Consider the following 13,145-nt stretch of genomic DNA (forward strand, 5'->3'; position numbering starts at 1 on the left):
AGAAAGAACTACAGAAAGCAATATCTTCCAGGGCCAATGTTTGGGCCTTATTCCTTTATAAATGTAGTTGGTGGCATTGAAGAGTTTGATGATGCTGGACGAAGCCGGAAAAATATGGTTGAAGTAGCAGTTGTGATGAAAATAATTAAAAACTGTTTTAAAGGTTTGTGTCTGCATGGAAATCTCAGTGGTGATCTATCATTTTAGTATATTTTCATTTTCCTTGAAAAGGACTATACTTGTCAAAATTGAATTTTTTTCATTGATTTCAAAGTACATGGTTGTAATTGGATTAATGTTTGTGAGTAGGTCATATTTTAAGTAATTAGCAGTATCAAGGATCTAGTATTTGTTAATAAGCACATATTTTCTAATAGTAATATATTACATTATTTTTTTATCCTATGCAGCATGGCGTGACTTAAAGGATAACCTCAGTATAGGTGTAGTGTCTCCATATCAGTGACGGATATACGGGGGGCAAGCATGGACCCGCCCCCCCTTTCCAATTTCAACAATTTCTAATTTTGTTGCAAACTTAGAGAGCCGCAAGCCCACGTCTATGATATGAACAGTGTTTTCGGCACAATACACATTTCTAATTTTGTTGCTGACTTATGCTTCAGCATAGAGTATGACCAGTGTTTGCATGTCTATACCCTCTAGAGCATAAACCGATACGCAAATACGTGTGTTTCAATTGCATCATTTGAAGCAAACTGAAAACAAAGGTTGATCCTAAATTGGAATGTAGTTTTCATGGACACATTGAAATATATCAATAATTTAATATAAGAGGTCGAGTTTGCCGCATTGATCATAGTAAAGTTAGAATATTTTTATCATATAAATTTGTTCATTATTACCCTTTACATCCAATTACATGAGCTTAATAATAGATTTTGTGACAATACTATAAAATTACTTACTTTGAGTTCAACTTTAAAACCTAAAGATCTTTACAAATTAGTTGATGTGAAGAAAATTTGTGATTTGACAATAAAGTTTTATCATGATGATGTTATTATCGAAGAAAAATTTCAATCTTAGAATAAAGTTAATATTATGAACTTGATTTTCCTTTTCATTTTGAATTAAGAAATCTATGAGCAATTTCTGAGTTATGTCAAGGATGGGTGAAAACAAGAAAATATTTGATTTACCCTTTGATTAATTGATTAATTTGTTTGGTGTTAAATTTTCCTATTTCAACGACTGAAAGACATCATTTCATAGTATAAAGATTGTGAAAAAGAGATTCATATACAAGATGAAGAATGAATTTCTAACATATTATTTGATTACCTAGGTTAAGAGAAAAATTACTGAAAAGTTTGATATAAATTCTATCACTAATGAATTTTATCATAAACCAACGTATTTTATTTATTATAATTTTATTTAACATTTAGCATTTGACATTTTAGTCCCCTAAATTGAATCAGGATCCGTCCCTGCTACATATGCTGTTGGACAGCGGTATGATACACACGATGGATTTGATGTGAAGGTGAAAACAATTGATGGTTTCCAGGGTGGAGAGCGGGACATTAATATATTATCAACTGTACGAACTAAACGCAGTACTTCGCTTCAATTCATCTCCAATCACCATAGGACTAAGGTTGCTCTTACAAGAGCTAGGCATAGCTTACTATCTACTATAATTTTTTTTCATTTTTTATTTTGTCCCAAAATAAATTTTTGTATTAGTCTTGACATATGGAGTAATGCTGAAATTATGATATTGAACAGGTACTTTTTGTTGATTTTGGGAAATGAAAGGACTCTAACAAATGAGGAAAATGTTTGGAAATCTTTGGTGCTTGATGCTAAAAAGCGTCAATGTTTCTTTAGTGCTGATGAAGACAAGGAATTGGCGAAAAGTATCTGGGATACCAAGAAAGAGTTGGATAAGTTAGATGATTTGCTTAATGCAGATAACTTCTTTTTCAAAAATTCCAGGTGGAAGGTATTTTCAATCTCATTCTTGAAATTTTACATTTTCCTCTTGTTGTCGATTTTCCGATCATGTTTTTGACCTTTAGTTCACTTTCTCTCCTTGTTTTTGTTGCAGGTTCTTTTCAGTGATAGCTTCCTTAAATCATTTAAGAAACTGCGATCAAAGCAGACTAAAAAGTTAGTTCTTGACCTCTTGCTCAAACTCTCAACTGGGTGGAAACCTAAAAGGATGAAAGTGGACTTATTCTGTGGAAATTCATCACAGATATTAAAGCAATTCAAAGTTGAAAGTCTCTTTGTTGTCTGTTCAACAGATATAGGAAAAGAATATAATGCCTCCAGAGGATGTCCCAAAATTAGTGAAGCGTCTTGATAATATATTTGGAAGCTACACTGACGAATTTATAAGTCGCTGCAGTGAGAAATGCTTAGAGGGGTAAGTACTGTAAGTTAAATTCAGTTAGAGCTAAGCTTTTATAGCTGCTAATATCAAGTGTTTTGCTTCTTTTCTAGGAATATGTGATCCCAGTAAGTTGGGAAAGATCAGTAGAGATCACTAAATTTAAGACTCTTGATAATAATGAAAATGAAGCTGAATTAGGTGGTTGTGATCAAAGAATTTATGTGGAGAACTCAAAGGTCGAGGAGAGTTTGTTATTGATGAAATTCTACTCCTTATCATCAGTTGTAGTTAGTCACTTGCTTTCTGATCGTATCAGTGATGAATTCGACCGTTTGAAGTATCAGATGAAGAATATGACATAATCTTCTTTCCTAAAAGTACATTTGTATTGGGTCGCTCTGGTACCGGAAAACCACTGTTTTGACTGTAAAGTTATTTCAGAAGGAGTACAAGCATCATATGGCTGTTAAAGAAACATATGGAATTAACAGTGCTGCAATTCCTTGTTTGAATCATGATAAAGAGTATAAAGAGAATTCTACTATGAATGATAGGCCTGTCTTACTCCAGCTATTTGTTACAATCAGTCCTAAACTATGTCAGGCAGTAAAACATCACGTTGTGCGATTGAAAAGGTGTGGAACTTCTACTAAAGACTATATGCTTTTCTTTCTCCTGGCTAACAATTTGACATTAGCTGGCTATCTTTAGATTAATCCCTTTCGTCTTTCTTAATTATTTCCATTGTCTATTTGTTTATTGGTTTTCACTTTTCACTTTTGAAATACCCAGATATATTGAAGCTGAATTTATATATTGATATATTACATACATGCAAATTTAAAAATAATTTATTGGGAGATTTTTGTATTGTTATATTTTCTCCATCTCTTTTATATGATTGTGGAATATGTTTTCATTTGGAAAAAGAACTGGAGCAAAAATTTTAGTTTTATAAATATGAATGACTTAACTCTATTATTTAGATCAAGATATGTTTAATTACAAAAGAACCTTCACTCATTGTTTAAGAATTGGTGAAGTTACCATTATAAATTGCTCTCAACCTTGATAAGATAAAATCTATGGCTTCACTCCTATATTGACCATGTGAATGTAGTGAATTAGCATGATATAAGAAGGTATATGTAAAGTTTCTTCTGAGATTATGATTTTTTTTTGTTTGGTTTTCTGTATAGGAAACTATGTAATGATATTATTTACTATATTTAGTCCTTAGTTTTATATTATTACAGTATACCTTCACTTAAATTTTCATTTTTTTTAAGTTTTTATGCATTGTTTTGTTTGGTATTTAACAATATTAGAACTTGTTATGCATACAGAATCATATGTGGTGGCAATATTTCTGCTGAAAGAAATTCTATTGAGGAAGATATTGTTGATGTTGATACGTCAATACAGTTTAAGAATACACCAGACTCTTTTATGAATCTTCCTATCGACTCATATCCCCTTGTGATAACATTTCAGAAGTTTCTAATGATGCTTGATGGGACTGTGGGAATTTCCTATTTAGAGAGATTCAGTGACTTATCTTCTGATGCTAAGAACCTCAGTGCAAGGTCTGTTGCTTTGGAAACATTCATCAGAAAGAAAGAGGTAACTTATGACAGGTTTGATTCATTGTATTGGCTCCATTTTAATTCTCAGTACACTAAGAAACTTGATTCCTCTAGGGTGTTCACTGAAATCATATCCCATATAAAAGGGGGTATGCAAGGGGTGGAATCTAGCGATGGTAAGCTAAGCCGTGAGGAATATCTTTCATTATCTGAAAATCAAGGATCAAGTCTTACCAGGCCGAAAAGAGAGATCATACATGATGTTTATCAAAGTTATGAGAAAATGAAGAATGATAAAGGGGATTTTGATTTGGCGGACATTGTAATTTACCTTCACCGTCGTCTCAAAATGAACAAATATGAGGGTGACAAGATGCACTTTTTGTACATTGATGAGGTTCAAGATTTAACCATGACTCAAATTGCTTTGTTCAAATATGTGTGCCAAAATGTAGAAGAAGGTTTTGTGTTTTGTGGGGCCACTGCTCAAACAATAGCAAGGGGACTAGATTTTAGGTTCCAAGATATCAAATCTCTCTTTTACATGAAATTTGTGCTAGAATCAAAGGGAAACACATACAATCAAGGAAAAGTGAAAGGGAAAATTTCAGAAACTTTTTTATTGAGTAGGAACTTTCACACTCACGCTGGAGTGCTGAAACTATCCCAGAGCACCATTGAACTTCTTTTTCGTTTTTTTCCCTCATTCTATTGATGTTTTGAAACCTGAGACCAGTTTGATATATGGGGAATGTCCAGTGGTTCTTAAATGTAGAAGTAGAAAAAATGCAGTTGTAACTATTTTTGGCAACAGTGGACATGTGGCTGGAAAAATTGTTGGCTTTGGTGCAGAGAAAGTAATTTTGGTAAGACTATGTAGGGAAGAAGGCTCTTGTTTTAACCATTCTAGACTGCAAAGGCCTTGAGTTTCAGGTTGTGAAAGCATCTTATCTAACTCATTTCTACTGTGTATGTTATGTATTTTTTTAATGGTCTTATGTGTCCTTTTCCAGGATGTATTGCTGTACAACTTTTTTGACTCTTCACCTTTGAAAAATCGAGGGAGAGTGATATATGAGTATATGAAGGAACAAGATATGCTAGAACCTACAGAACATAAGTCGTATCCAAATTTCAGAGATTCCAAACACAATCTCTTGAGCTCTGAACTTAAGCAGTTATATGTGGCTATAACTCTTACAAGACAGATTGTGGATATGTGAGAATACGGAGGAATACTCTAGACCTATGTTTTGATTATTGGAGAAAAAAGGGTCTTGTAAAATTTAAAGAACTGGATGATTCACATGCTCAAGCAATGAAAGTTGCTAGTACTCCTGAAGAGTGGAGGTTACGTGGCAAAAAGGTTGTTTTTATAATTGACCATTACATTCATTATGCTTTTACAGTAATGAATTAAAATAACATATGTCATGCTTTATCTTCATTTGATTGAATCATTGTTTATTAGTGTCTTATGAGGTTTATTATAGTTTGCTTTGAAACCTACATTTTCTGTATATGGCATAAATTGGATGTAATATCTCAAAATAGTTTGATACCATGTGTGGCATAGAGCAAATTATTAAGATTTAATTTACAGATAAAGATAAAAAATAATGGATTAAAAGAAATAAGAGGATATATGTGTTCCATTAATTTCTACTTTGCAAGGCTAATGATTTAGTAATTAAACACATAACAAAGTAGGTTGAACCAAATGCTTAACCCGGTCCGTTATTTAATTGAAATCTTTTTTAAAATCTTAAATCTATTTTATGACATTGAAAAATTGTGACATTTTGACTTTTGTTGGATGGTGAAGTGGCAAAGGCAATGTAGTACAATGAACGATGATGCTTAATGGGTATAATGACTAAATAAAAAATTGTTGGTACATGTGATTTGATACTTAAGTCTTTAACCAAAATCAATCCTAACTTGAGCATGGAATTACAATTAGAAGTATCACTTAACTCAAAAATAGATCAATCTAGTGAAAGAAAAATTAGTAGCATTGGAGAGTTGTTAGAATGTTAGTGGAATAACGGGAAGAAATAACTTTATAACAAAAGATTTTAAAAAAAATTAATACTATTTTGTATTAGATAAAAGCATTCATTTTGTAACAATATGAACTGTTACATGACACCTATCACTTGATTTCACAAAAATAAATGGCAACGACTGTTGTATGTTTTGCTGAGTACACGTGAACTTAAGCGCAAATAATTACTGTTGCTTCTCTTGTTCTGTATGGTGCAGGCAATAAATTGTGCATGTTAGCAAAAAGATCACGGCCAGGAGGTGGCTCCGCAACAGGCGAATCCAATACTGAGTCGGGAATTGCTACAAGGGTTTCTTCAAAAAATGATTCCATTGTCTACATGGTTCAAGAATTTAGTTAGCATTTGAATCAATTTAAATATAATAACTGAAGTTGTAGTTTATAAAACACAAGACCTTGACCTAACTACTTCAAATAACAAGGGAATGAAAGAATTATTTATCATATCTCAGTACATGTATGTCCCTAATTTCCACAACAGAATAGTAGAATACATCATCACAATATACACACATCTTTTGGCATCAACCTCACACTCTTTACACAGTAGTCATTAAATTCTAGGGATAACCACTGCCCCAGTGCCACTCATCTTTGTGTCCCAATTTATTCCACAATTTTGTTTTGGTCTATCCTCTCTATCTATAATCTAATAATGTAGGTAATATCAAATAAGGATCCTCTGTCAGTCTTTCATTTTCAAGCATTATTTTTAATTTTCTGGAGAAATGGAGACAACTCCATGAAAGCTATAGGGAAGAAGGGTTCTACTAATACAAGATAGAAGAAAGTTGACATCTACGCTAGACCACCATACCATGTACCTTACCAATGCCATTGATGAGATAGAAATCATGGAAAAGAACAGTAAATATAAAAAGAATACATATATAAGCTTTGCTTGATGAACAAAAAGTTTTTATATCCTGTAGTCTGTTGATAGCTTCATCTAGAACGTTATACAATATAAACGACATACTCTTCTAAGTAATAATCAAATGATTAGATTTCATCATACTAATCTTACCGTGCAATTTTTGAAAGCAGCATCAGCTTTGCGCTTCCAAAGTCCATTCCCAGGTTCCGAATGGAAAAGATGGAGTAGAGGCTACAGAAACATAGCAGACCATTGCTATTCAATAGCAGCAAATTGGAAGGAGAAATTTGAATGTCATTAATAAATATATAATTTGCTTCATGCAATTGAAAGGGAGGAGGTTGGGCAGAAAACCTCCAATCTTCTAAAATTAAATAGGAACCCATTCATAAAGTCATACGAAGTGAAAATGTGCCTGTACCATATAGCAACTTAGAGCTACATCTACATATAAAAGAATATAGCTTTATATATCAGCTATTCAATACCACATACAGTGCTACACAGGAATTTACATCAAATGGAAGAAAGAAATTATAAATCAACTAACAGCGGGTTATATTTATTCTCACCTTCACAATATCTCGCAAAGTTGGCCGATGTCCGTATTTTCCCAATACTGAGTCCCCATAGACTAGATATCTTTCAAGGACCTTGATTAAATGAAAAATAAATAATCAAAACTGAAAATGGTAATCACAGAGTAATGTGAAAGTTTACTCAAAGAATTTTGTAAATGAACCTGACGTCGTGTAAGATCACAGCTTGGTGTACCATAAATTGCAGCGTCAACATGTCCCAAAATCTGCCAAGGGCTGTTGAGATTATCAACAATGGTTACTCAAGCTACCACATCAATTTATACAAACAACGTTAAGAAGGTTCAATCAAAAAGAATTGTCATAAATATACAACTTCTATGTCCCCACCTAACACCGTAAGCTTTTAGGATATTTTTCAGAAAAGCAGAATCCTGATACATCAAATGGGCAAAAGGGGGAAATTCTTGTATTTGAAACTTACTTGTTGTATGCTGCACGTCCAACCATGACACCATGAGCTCCAGCTTCTCGAGCTGCACTAACCTACAAGCAAAGTCCCCACGAAAATAGGCAAAAGTAGAGTATCAGGAGTTGGGACAATGTGTAGTGATTATGAAGAGAACAGCTTTAGTGCTCGAAAATTCCTAAAATTTATATGAATATTAGGATTCAATACCAAAGGATGATTATAATGACAACATCTCACCTCATCAACACTAGTAATGCCACCATTGATTGTAAATCTTAGGTCAGGAAAGTCACGTAAGAGACCATAGAAGTATTCATATCTGCATTTAAAAAATGAAAGATATCACATGCAATTCTATATATAACATGACTACAAAATCAAAATTTACTAGCACATACTTTAGTGGAGGAATACTCCTATTTTCAGCAGGGCTAATGCCATTGAGAAGTGCCTTCCGCGAGTGAATTATGAAATGCTTAGTGGGTGATAAAGAAGAAACCTGATATATGAAATCACCTGAAAGACAATGGATGTACCCAATTGCTGAACCCCTTTTCTGTGCATTCTAAATGCAAGACACTGTTTGAGATCAGTTATAAAAACTTATGAAGTGTTTCAGATATATACATGGTGGGCAGCAATACCATTTTTGCAATATTTTAAAAAAGTGGAGGATAGAACGTATTCGTTGAATCCAAACTTCGCATCCTTTCAACTTGAAAAGACAAAGAATGCAAGCAGAAGAACCTTACACAACTCATTGTAAGAATCATGATCGTCCACGCCAATTCGACATTTGACACTGACAGGTACATTTGTGCTGGCAGCAATTGCTGACATGGCCTCAGCAACAAACTTTCCTTGTATACATCAGATTTCCATATCAATTTGCATTGATGAAGAAAAATTATATATTTAATCTGTTTTCATATTGTCATATTTAATTAAAGATCAAGGATGGTTTTCTAACCTTGGGGTTAAGCATAAGGCTCACACCAAAACACCCATGCCCAGCAACTTTTGGACTAGGGCACCCACAGCTGGTATAAATTGAAAACAGCAAAAACAAAAACCAAAAGCATCTATATCAAAGAGCAAAAGTAGAACATTAAGACTTTAAGGTTTGAGATGATAGGAAATATACGAACTTTAAGTTGATCTCATCATAGCAATAAGCATTAGCAAGCTCAGTTGCTTTAGCCAGATTTTCTATATTACTCCCTCCAATTTGAAGCACAATGGGATGCTGATCTGGAGAATATGCCAAGAATCTGTCCTGAGCAAAATAGACAAAATAAAAGAATAAACAGTTTTCCAATACCAATTTATCCAGAAACTATGCTTTTGAGCTCTTGTGCACATACATAAGCTCACTAAGACAAGATAAACAATTGATTTGCATATGAAAATCAATCATTATAATTTATGATATGAAATATATTTTACCCCAGAAAACACACATAAGGTTGCAAAACTGCAACACGATCTAGTTATTCACACAAGCGAAACCCTTTTGGCTCCATGATACCTAGTAATTGTTTTTTCCATATTCTATTTTCTGTTAACGAACACACTTGTATATCAGAATTTACCAAATTGTCCTTTTGATGAACAATTGTTTCAGCTGCAAGCATCTCCGTGTACAGCCAAGCATGTTTTGATATGAGGCGCGCTAGAGTCCTATAGTGATGGTCTGTCCAGTCCATCATTGGAGCAACACTGAAACTCAACCAACCAAAAACAATACCAAACCACTGAAAAAATCAGTATACTTTATAGTACATTCAGATGAGAAGCACACGTCAAAACGAAAAAATACAATGCAGAGATACCGGGCACCCACCTAAACCAAGGAGGAAGGTGGTATCTGGCAACCACCCCAGGTTTCTCATGTAATTGGTGTTTCTGGGCATGAGTAGAAAACAGCCTATAGCTGCACCTATTCCTATGAGATATACCTACCGTGAATCTTTTATTGCTTTTAACGACATTAGAACTTATGGGAGCAAATGAAACGGCCAGGGAATATCCTGCAAGCTTCATCATCTTATCCCTTTTAGCAAACCATGGTCCCCTCTCTCAGCTGCTGCTGCTACTACTACCTATCCATCAAAAGAAACCAAATATTCATGCTATGAAACTTATACACAACAATAAGTGGTGTGTGCTGCCAATGTATGAGACAAATTACATGGCATGATAATATCACGCCTATGATGAAAATCACTTAAAAACATGAGCAAATAATTCCGGTTGGTAAGAAAAGAAAGAGAAGACTAATTGAGAGGCATTTTATAGAACAGAAGATGTGCAGAGTGAGAATATCCCAAACTGAACGGGAAAGTAAACGCACTAGGCACCACACAGAAGTTCAAATTCGAACAAGGAACGCGTGACGGTGCCAAACGAGTCCAACGCAGTGCCACACTGAAGAGGAGAGTAAAAGCACCAGGCACCACACAGGAGTTCAATTTTTTTTGTTATCTAAACCAAGCAAAAAGTCGTCGTTTTTGAGTTCCAAAAATTAATACCTCTAATCCAAGTAATAGTATACAAACATCATTTATTTTAAACATTCCACTGACACTTTTTCATTTCTCTCTATCTCTTTTTATTATATCATAAATTTTATTATAATTATATTTTTTTCTCTTTTTTCACTTTCTCTAAGTGTTTTTTTAAACGACTTTCTAAGTAATAGATAGTATATTTGTTGTCTATCAAACCTTTTTCCCTCTTGCCATTACCTTATATGCACACTCAAAATAGTGGATCTAGGAAAAAATTTCACTTTGTGATTTTCTTGGTAGTACTACAGTACTCGTTCTCTTACAATTTTTTTTATTTGGTTATTTTTACTTATTTTTAATCCAAAGAAAAAAATAATTAGAAAAGGTAAGTATTGCTATTTTAAAAGAAAAAGTATATATTAAGGGAGGATTGATAAAAAATTTCTCATCTTGATCAAGCTGTTAAATTCACTGTTAATAAAAGTAATTAAGAATATAGTTGTTTCACTTGTTAATTGTTACATCCGGTCTTATTTATTAGTCATAGTTGATTAAATTATATTTATTAATAAAATTAGTTAATTTAGGTATTAGTAATAATTTTTTCTTTAATTATAATATTTTCTAAATTTTTCCTTAATGTTAATGGAAGTCTATTCATCTTCTCTAATTTTCATTGAAGAGATAAAGTGTCAATTCAAATTCAAAGTGGCATTTAATTATAGATTAAAATAAATAAAAGTATTTTAATAAAAATATCCAAAATTTACACAAAGAAGCAAACAAAAATAGAAATTTCATTGGCATGAAGTATATAACTCAATTTTCCTCTGTCCTGACATCCTCCGACCTCTAACAGAGTTAGGAGATTTTTTGTTAAAAAAAAAAAACAATGTTACTTTAATTTTGAATTTTGGAAGAAAGAAAAGCAAGTTAAAATAAATTTTCAACCAAACTCCATGAAAGTTACTAAATTCTCAAAAAGCAAAAGCTCATCTATCCGGGTGTTTATACGTGTCTGGCCAAAAACTACTCGCATGTTTGGAAACACGTTGCAGAGTGATAAACCATCAGATGCAACTTCCGCGTATTTTAGAGAGAAACCGCAATCTGCATTCCAAACATAACCTTTTTGCTAAAAACGAAGTAGCATACCAATTTGAAACGATCGTATAGTGGCTCACAACAAACATCACACTCTATTGGACGGAAAAGCTAGTCTTTGTAGCAGCTTCCAGAAATCAAATCACATATAGCAAAACCGAACATTCGGAATCTTGACAAATATCAGAAAACACTGGTAGCTATTCCAATAATAGCAGAGAATAATAACTAAGAGGAAATTACATGTGAGAACAAAAAGTTAAAGGCAAAAGCAGCCCCACTGTTACTGAGTTCAATTCACCAGAACTCAACAATAATCATTATTTCTCTATCATTCTCTCTATTAATACAAACAACTTTTACACCCACCCATCTTTTCAAGAGTGGCATAGCAATATAGCATACATAGCTAATGCAAAAGAATTTAACTCGGTTTTTGCATCCTTATTCCAATTGCCGCAAATTTATTATTACTATTTCTCAACTCTCATCAGTGCTAAACAGCTTCATCCTTGACAAAGGGGTTCTCAAATACCCATCAACCTCAAACTTCTTTGGACTCAATTCCCTGTATTTTGCAAACTGCTCCTTAGCTTCTTCATTCCTATCAAGCAAGCTATAAATCATGCCTCTACAAAAATAAGGCCTGAAATCCCTAGGATCCTCTTTCGTGAGCTGATTATAAATTACTAACGCTTCATCCACGTTTTTCTGAAGAAACATGATCTGCGCCATGATGAGCTTTACGTCTCTGGCCTCCTTCGCCATCTTGTCCTCCTCCGCCACTCGCAGCGCCTCCTCGAGGCGCCGCATCGCGGCCTCCCCCTCGCCGCACCGGTCCATCAGCAGCGCGTTCTCGAAGAGCGCCTCGAAAGAGAGCGGGTTCGCGGCGAGGACCTCCTCGTAGTAGCCGCGCGCGGAGTCCGAGTCGCCTGTCTCCGCGGTGAGGCGCGCCGCGAGGAACTTCCAGTCGGCGGCGTCGGGCTGCGCGGCGATGAGGCGCTTGAGGATGGCGAGCGCCTCGTCGTCCTCGCCGAGCTCGAGCTTCTGCTGGAGGAGGGACTTGAGCGCGGCGAGGGCCTCGGCGTTGGTTTCGAGGAGGTCGGAGAGAGGGGAGAGGGACTCCTCGACGTTGAGGCGGTGGTCGGTTTCGAGAGGAGGCGGAGGGGAGGCACGTGCGGTGGAGGGGAATTGGAGCGCGACGGCGGCGAAGACCGCGGCGCCGGCGAGGGTTTTGAGGTTGGGGAGAATGGGGGGTTTGGAGTGGGCCCGGACGGTGAAGCGAGGTTGCTGTGGGGGTATGGTTAGGGTTTTAGGGGTGAAGGAGAAGATGGAGGATGATGAGGATGCTGAAGTCAACATCGTGGATTTAGGGTTTATGGTGTAGGGGAGAGAACAATGCTATGCTGATGAAGGAGGAAGAAGGGGGAAACAAACAATACTATCGGCTTGAATTGAATTGAAGGTTGGGTTTGGGTTTGCCGTCTTGTATTTTACCCTTGTTTCGGGTTTAAACGTCAAGGAAAGTTTGTTTTATAAGGCTAAAAAGGTAATTTTAATTGTAAATTTTATGTTAAAATAAACGTTGTGAGACATAAATGTTTTTTTTTTTAAATAAAACAAT

The 13,145-nt window shown here is 34.9% G+C and overlaps 3 protein-coding genes across 5 annotated transcripts; 1 reads left to right on the forward strand and 2 right to left on the reverse strand.

Moving 5' to 3' along the window:
• The first annotated feature begins 2,824 nt into the window (after positions 1 to 2,824).
• Positions 2,825 to 5,399, forward strand: LOC114420867 (TPR and ankyrin repeat-containing protein 1-like). Its single transcript, XM_028386584.1, is given in 7 exon segments — positions 2,825 to 3,000; positions 3,712 to 4,645; positions 4,647 to 4,822; positions 4,824 to 4,884; positions 4,965 to 5,155; positions 5,157 to 5,202; positions 5,204 to 5,399. Coding segments are annotated over 7 exon segments (1,752 nt in total). The 3' UTR covers positions 5,372 to 5,399.
• Positions 5,400 to 6,025: 626 nt separating this feature from the next.
• LOC114422817 (tRNA-dihydrouridine(20/20a) synthase-like) lies at positions 6,026 to 10,435 on the reverse strand. Of its 3 annotated transcripts, none has more exons than XM_028389355.1 (13): positions 10,261 to 10,429; positions 9,751 to 10,009; positions 9,500 to 9,632; positions 9,056 to 9,183; positions 8,878 to 8,947; positions 8,660 to 8,762; positions 8,306 to 8,423; positions 8,145 to 8,226; positions 7,920 to 7,981; positions 7,639 to 7,711; positions 7,469 to 7,549; positions 7,047 to 7,127; positions 6,026 to 6,334 (listed from the first exon to the last, which is right to left on the reverse strand). In XM_028389355.1, the coding sequence occupies exons 2-13, from the start codon at positions 9,951 to 9,953 to the stop codon at positions 6,170 to 6,172; spliced, it is 1,299 nt and encodes a 432-aa protein (XP_028245156.1). In that variant the 5' UTR covers positions 9,954 to 10,009; positions 10,261 to 10,429; the 3' UTR covers positions 6,026 to 6,169. The 3 variants fall into 3 exon arrangements, with proteins under 3 accessions (XP_028245156.1, XP_028245157.1, XP_028245158.1); XM_028389356.1 differs by having other exon boundaries at positions 9,500 to 9,626; positions 10,261 to 10,426; XM_028389357.1 differs by lacking the exon at positions 6,026 to 6,334 and having other exon boundaries at positions 7,047 to 7,151; positions 10,261 to 10,435.
• Positions 10,436 to 11,694: 1,259 nt separating this feature from the next.
• Positions 11,695 to 13,068, reverse strand: LOC114421516 (protein SLOW GREEN 1, chloroplastic-like). Its single transcript, XM_028387472.1, has one exon. It carries the CDS (start codon positions 12,881 to 12,883, stop codon positions 12,002 to 12,004), a length of 882 nt encoding a protein of 293 aa, XP_028243273.1. The 5' UTR covers positions 12,884 to 13,068; the 3' UTR covers positions 11,695 to 12,001.
• Between the last annotated feature and the right edge of the window lie 77 nt (positions 13,069 to 13,145).

The sequence above is a fragment of the Glycine soja genome, chromosome 8, assembly GCF_004193775.1.
Source record: "Glycine soja cultivar W05 chromosome 8, ASM419377v2, whole genome shotgun sequence".
In the NCBI taxonomy this organism is placed as follows: domain Eukaryota; kingdom Viridiplantae; phylum Streptophyta; class Magnoliopsida; order Fabales; family Fabaceae; genus Glycine; species Glycine soja.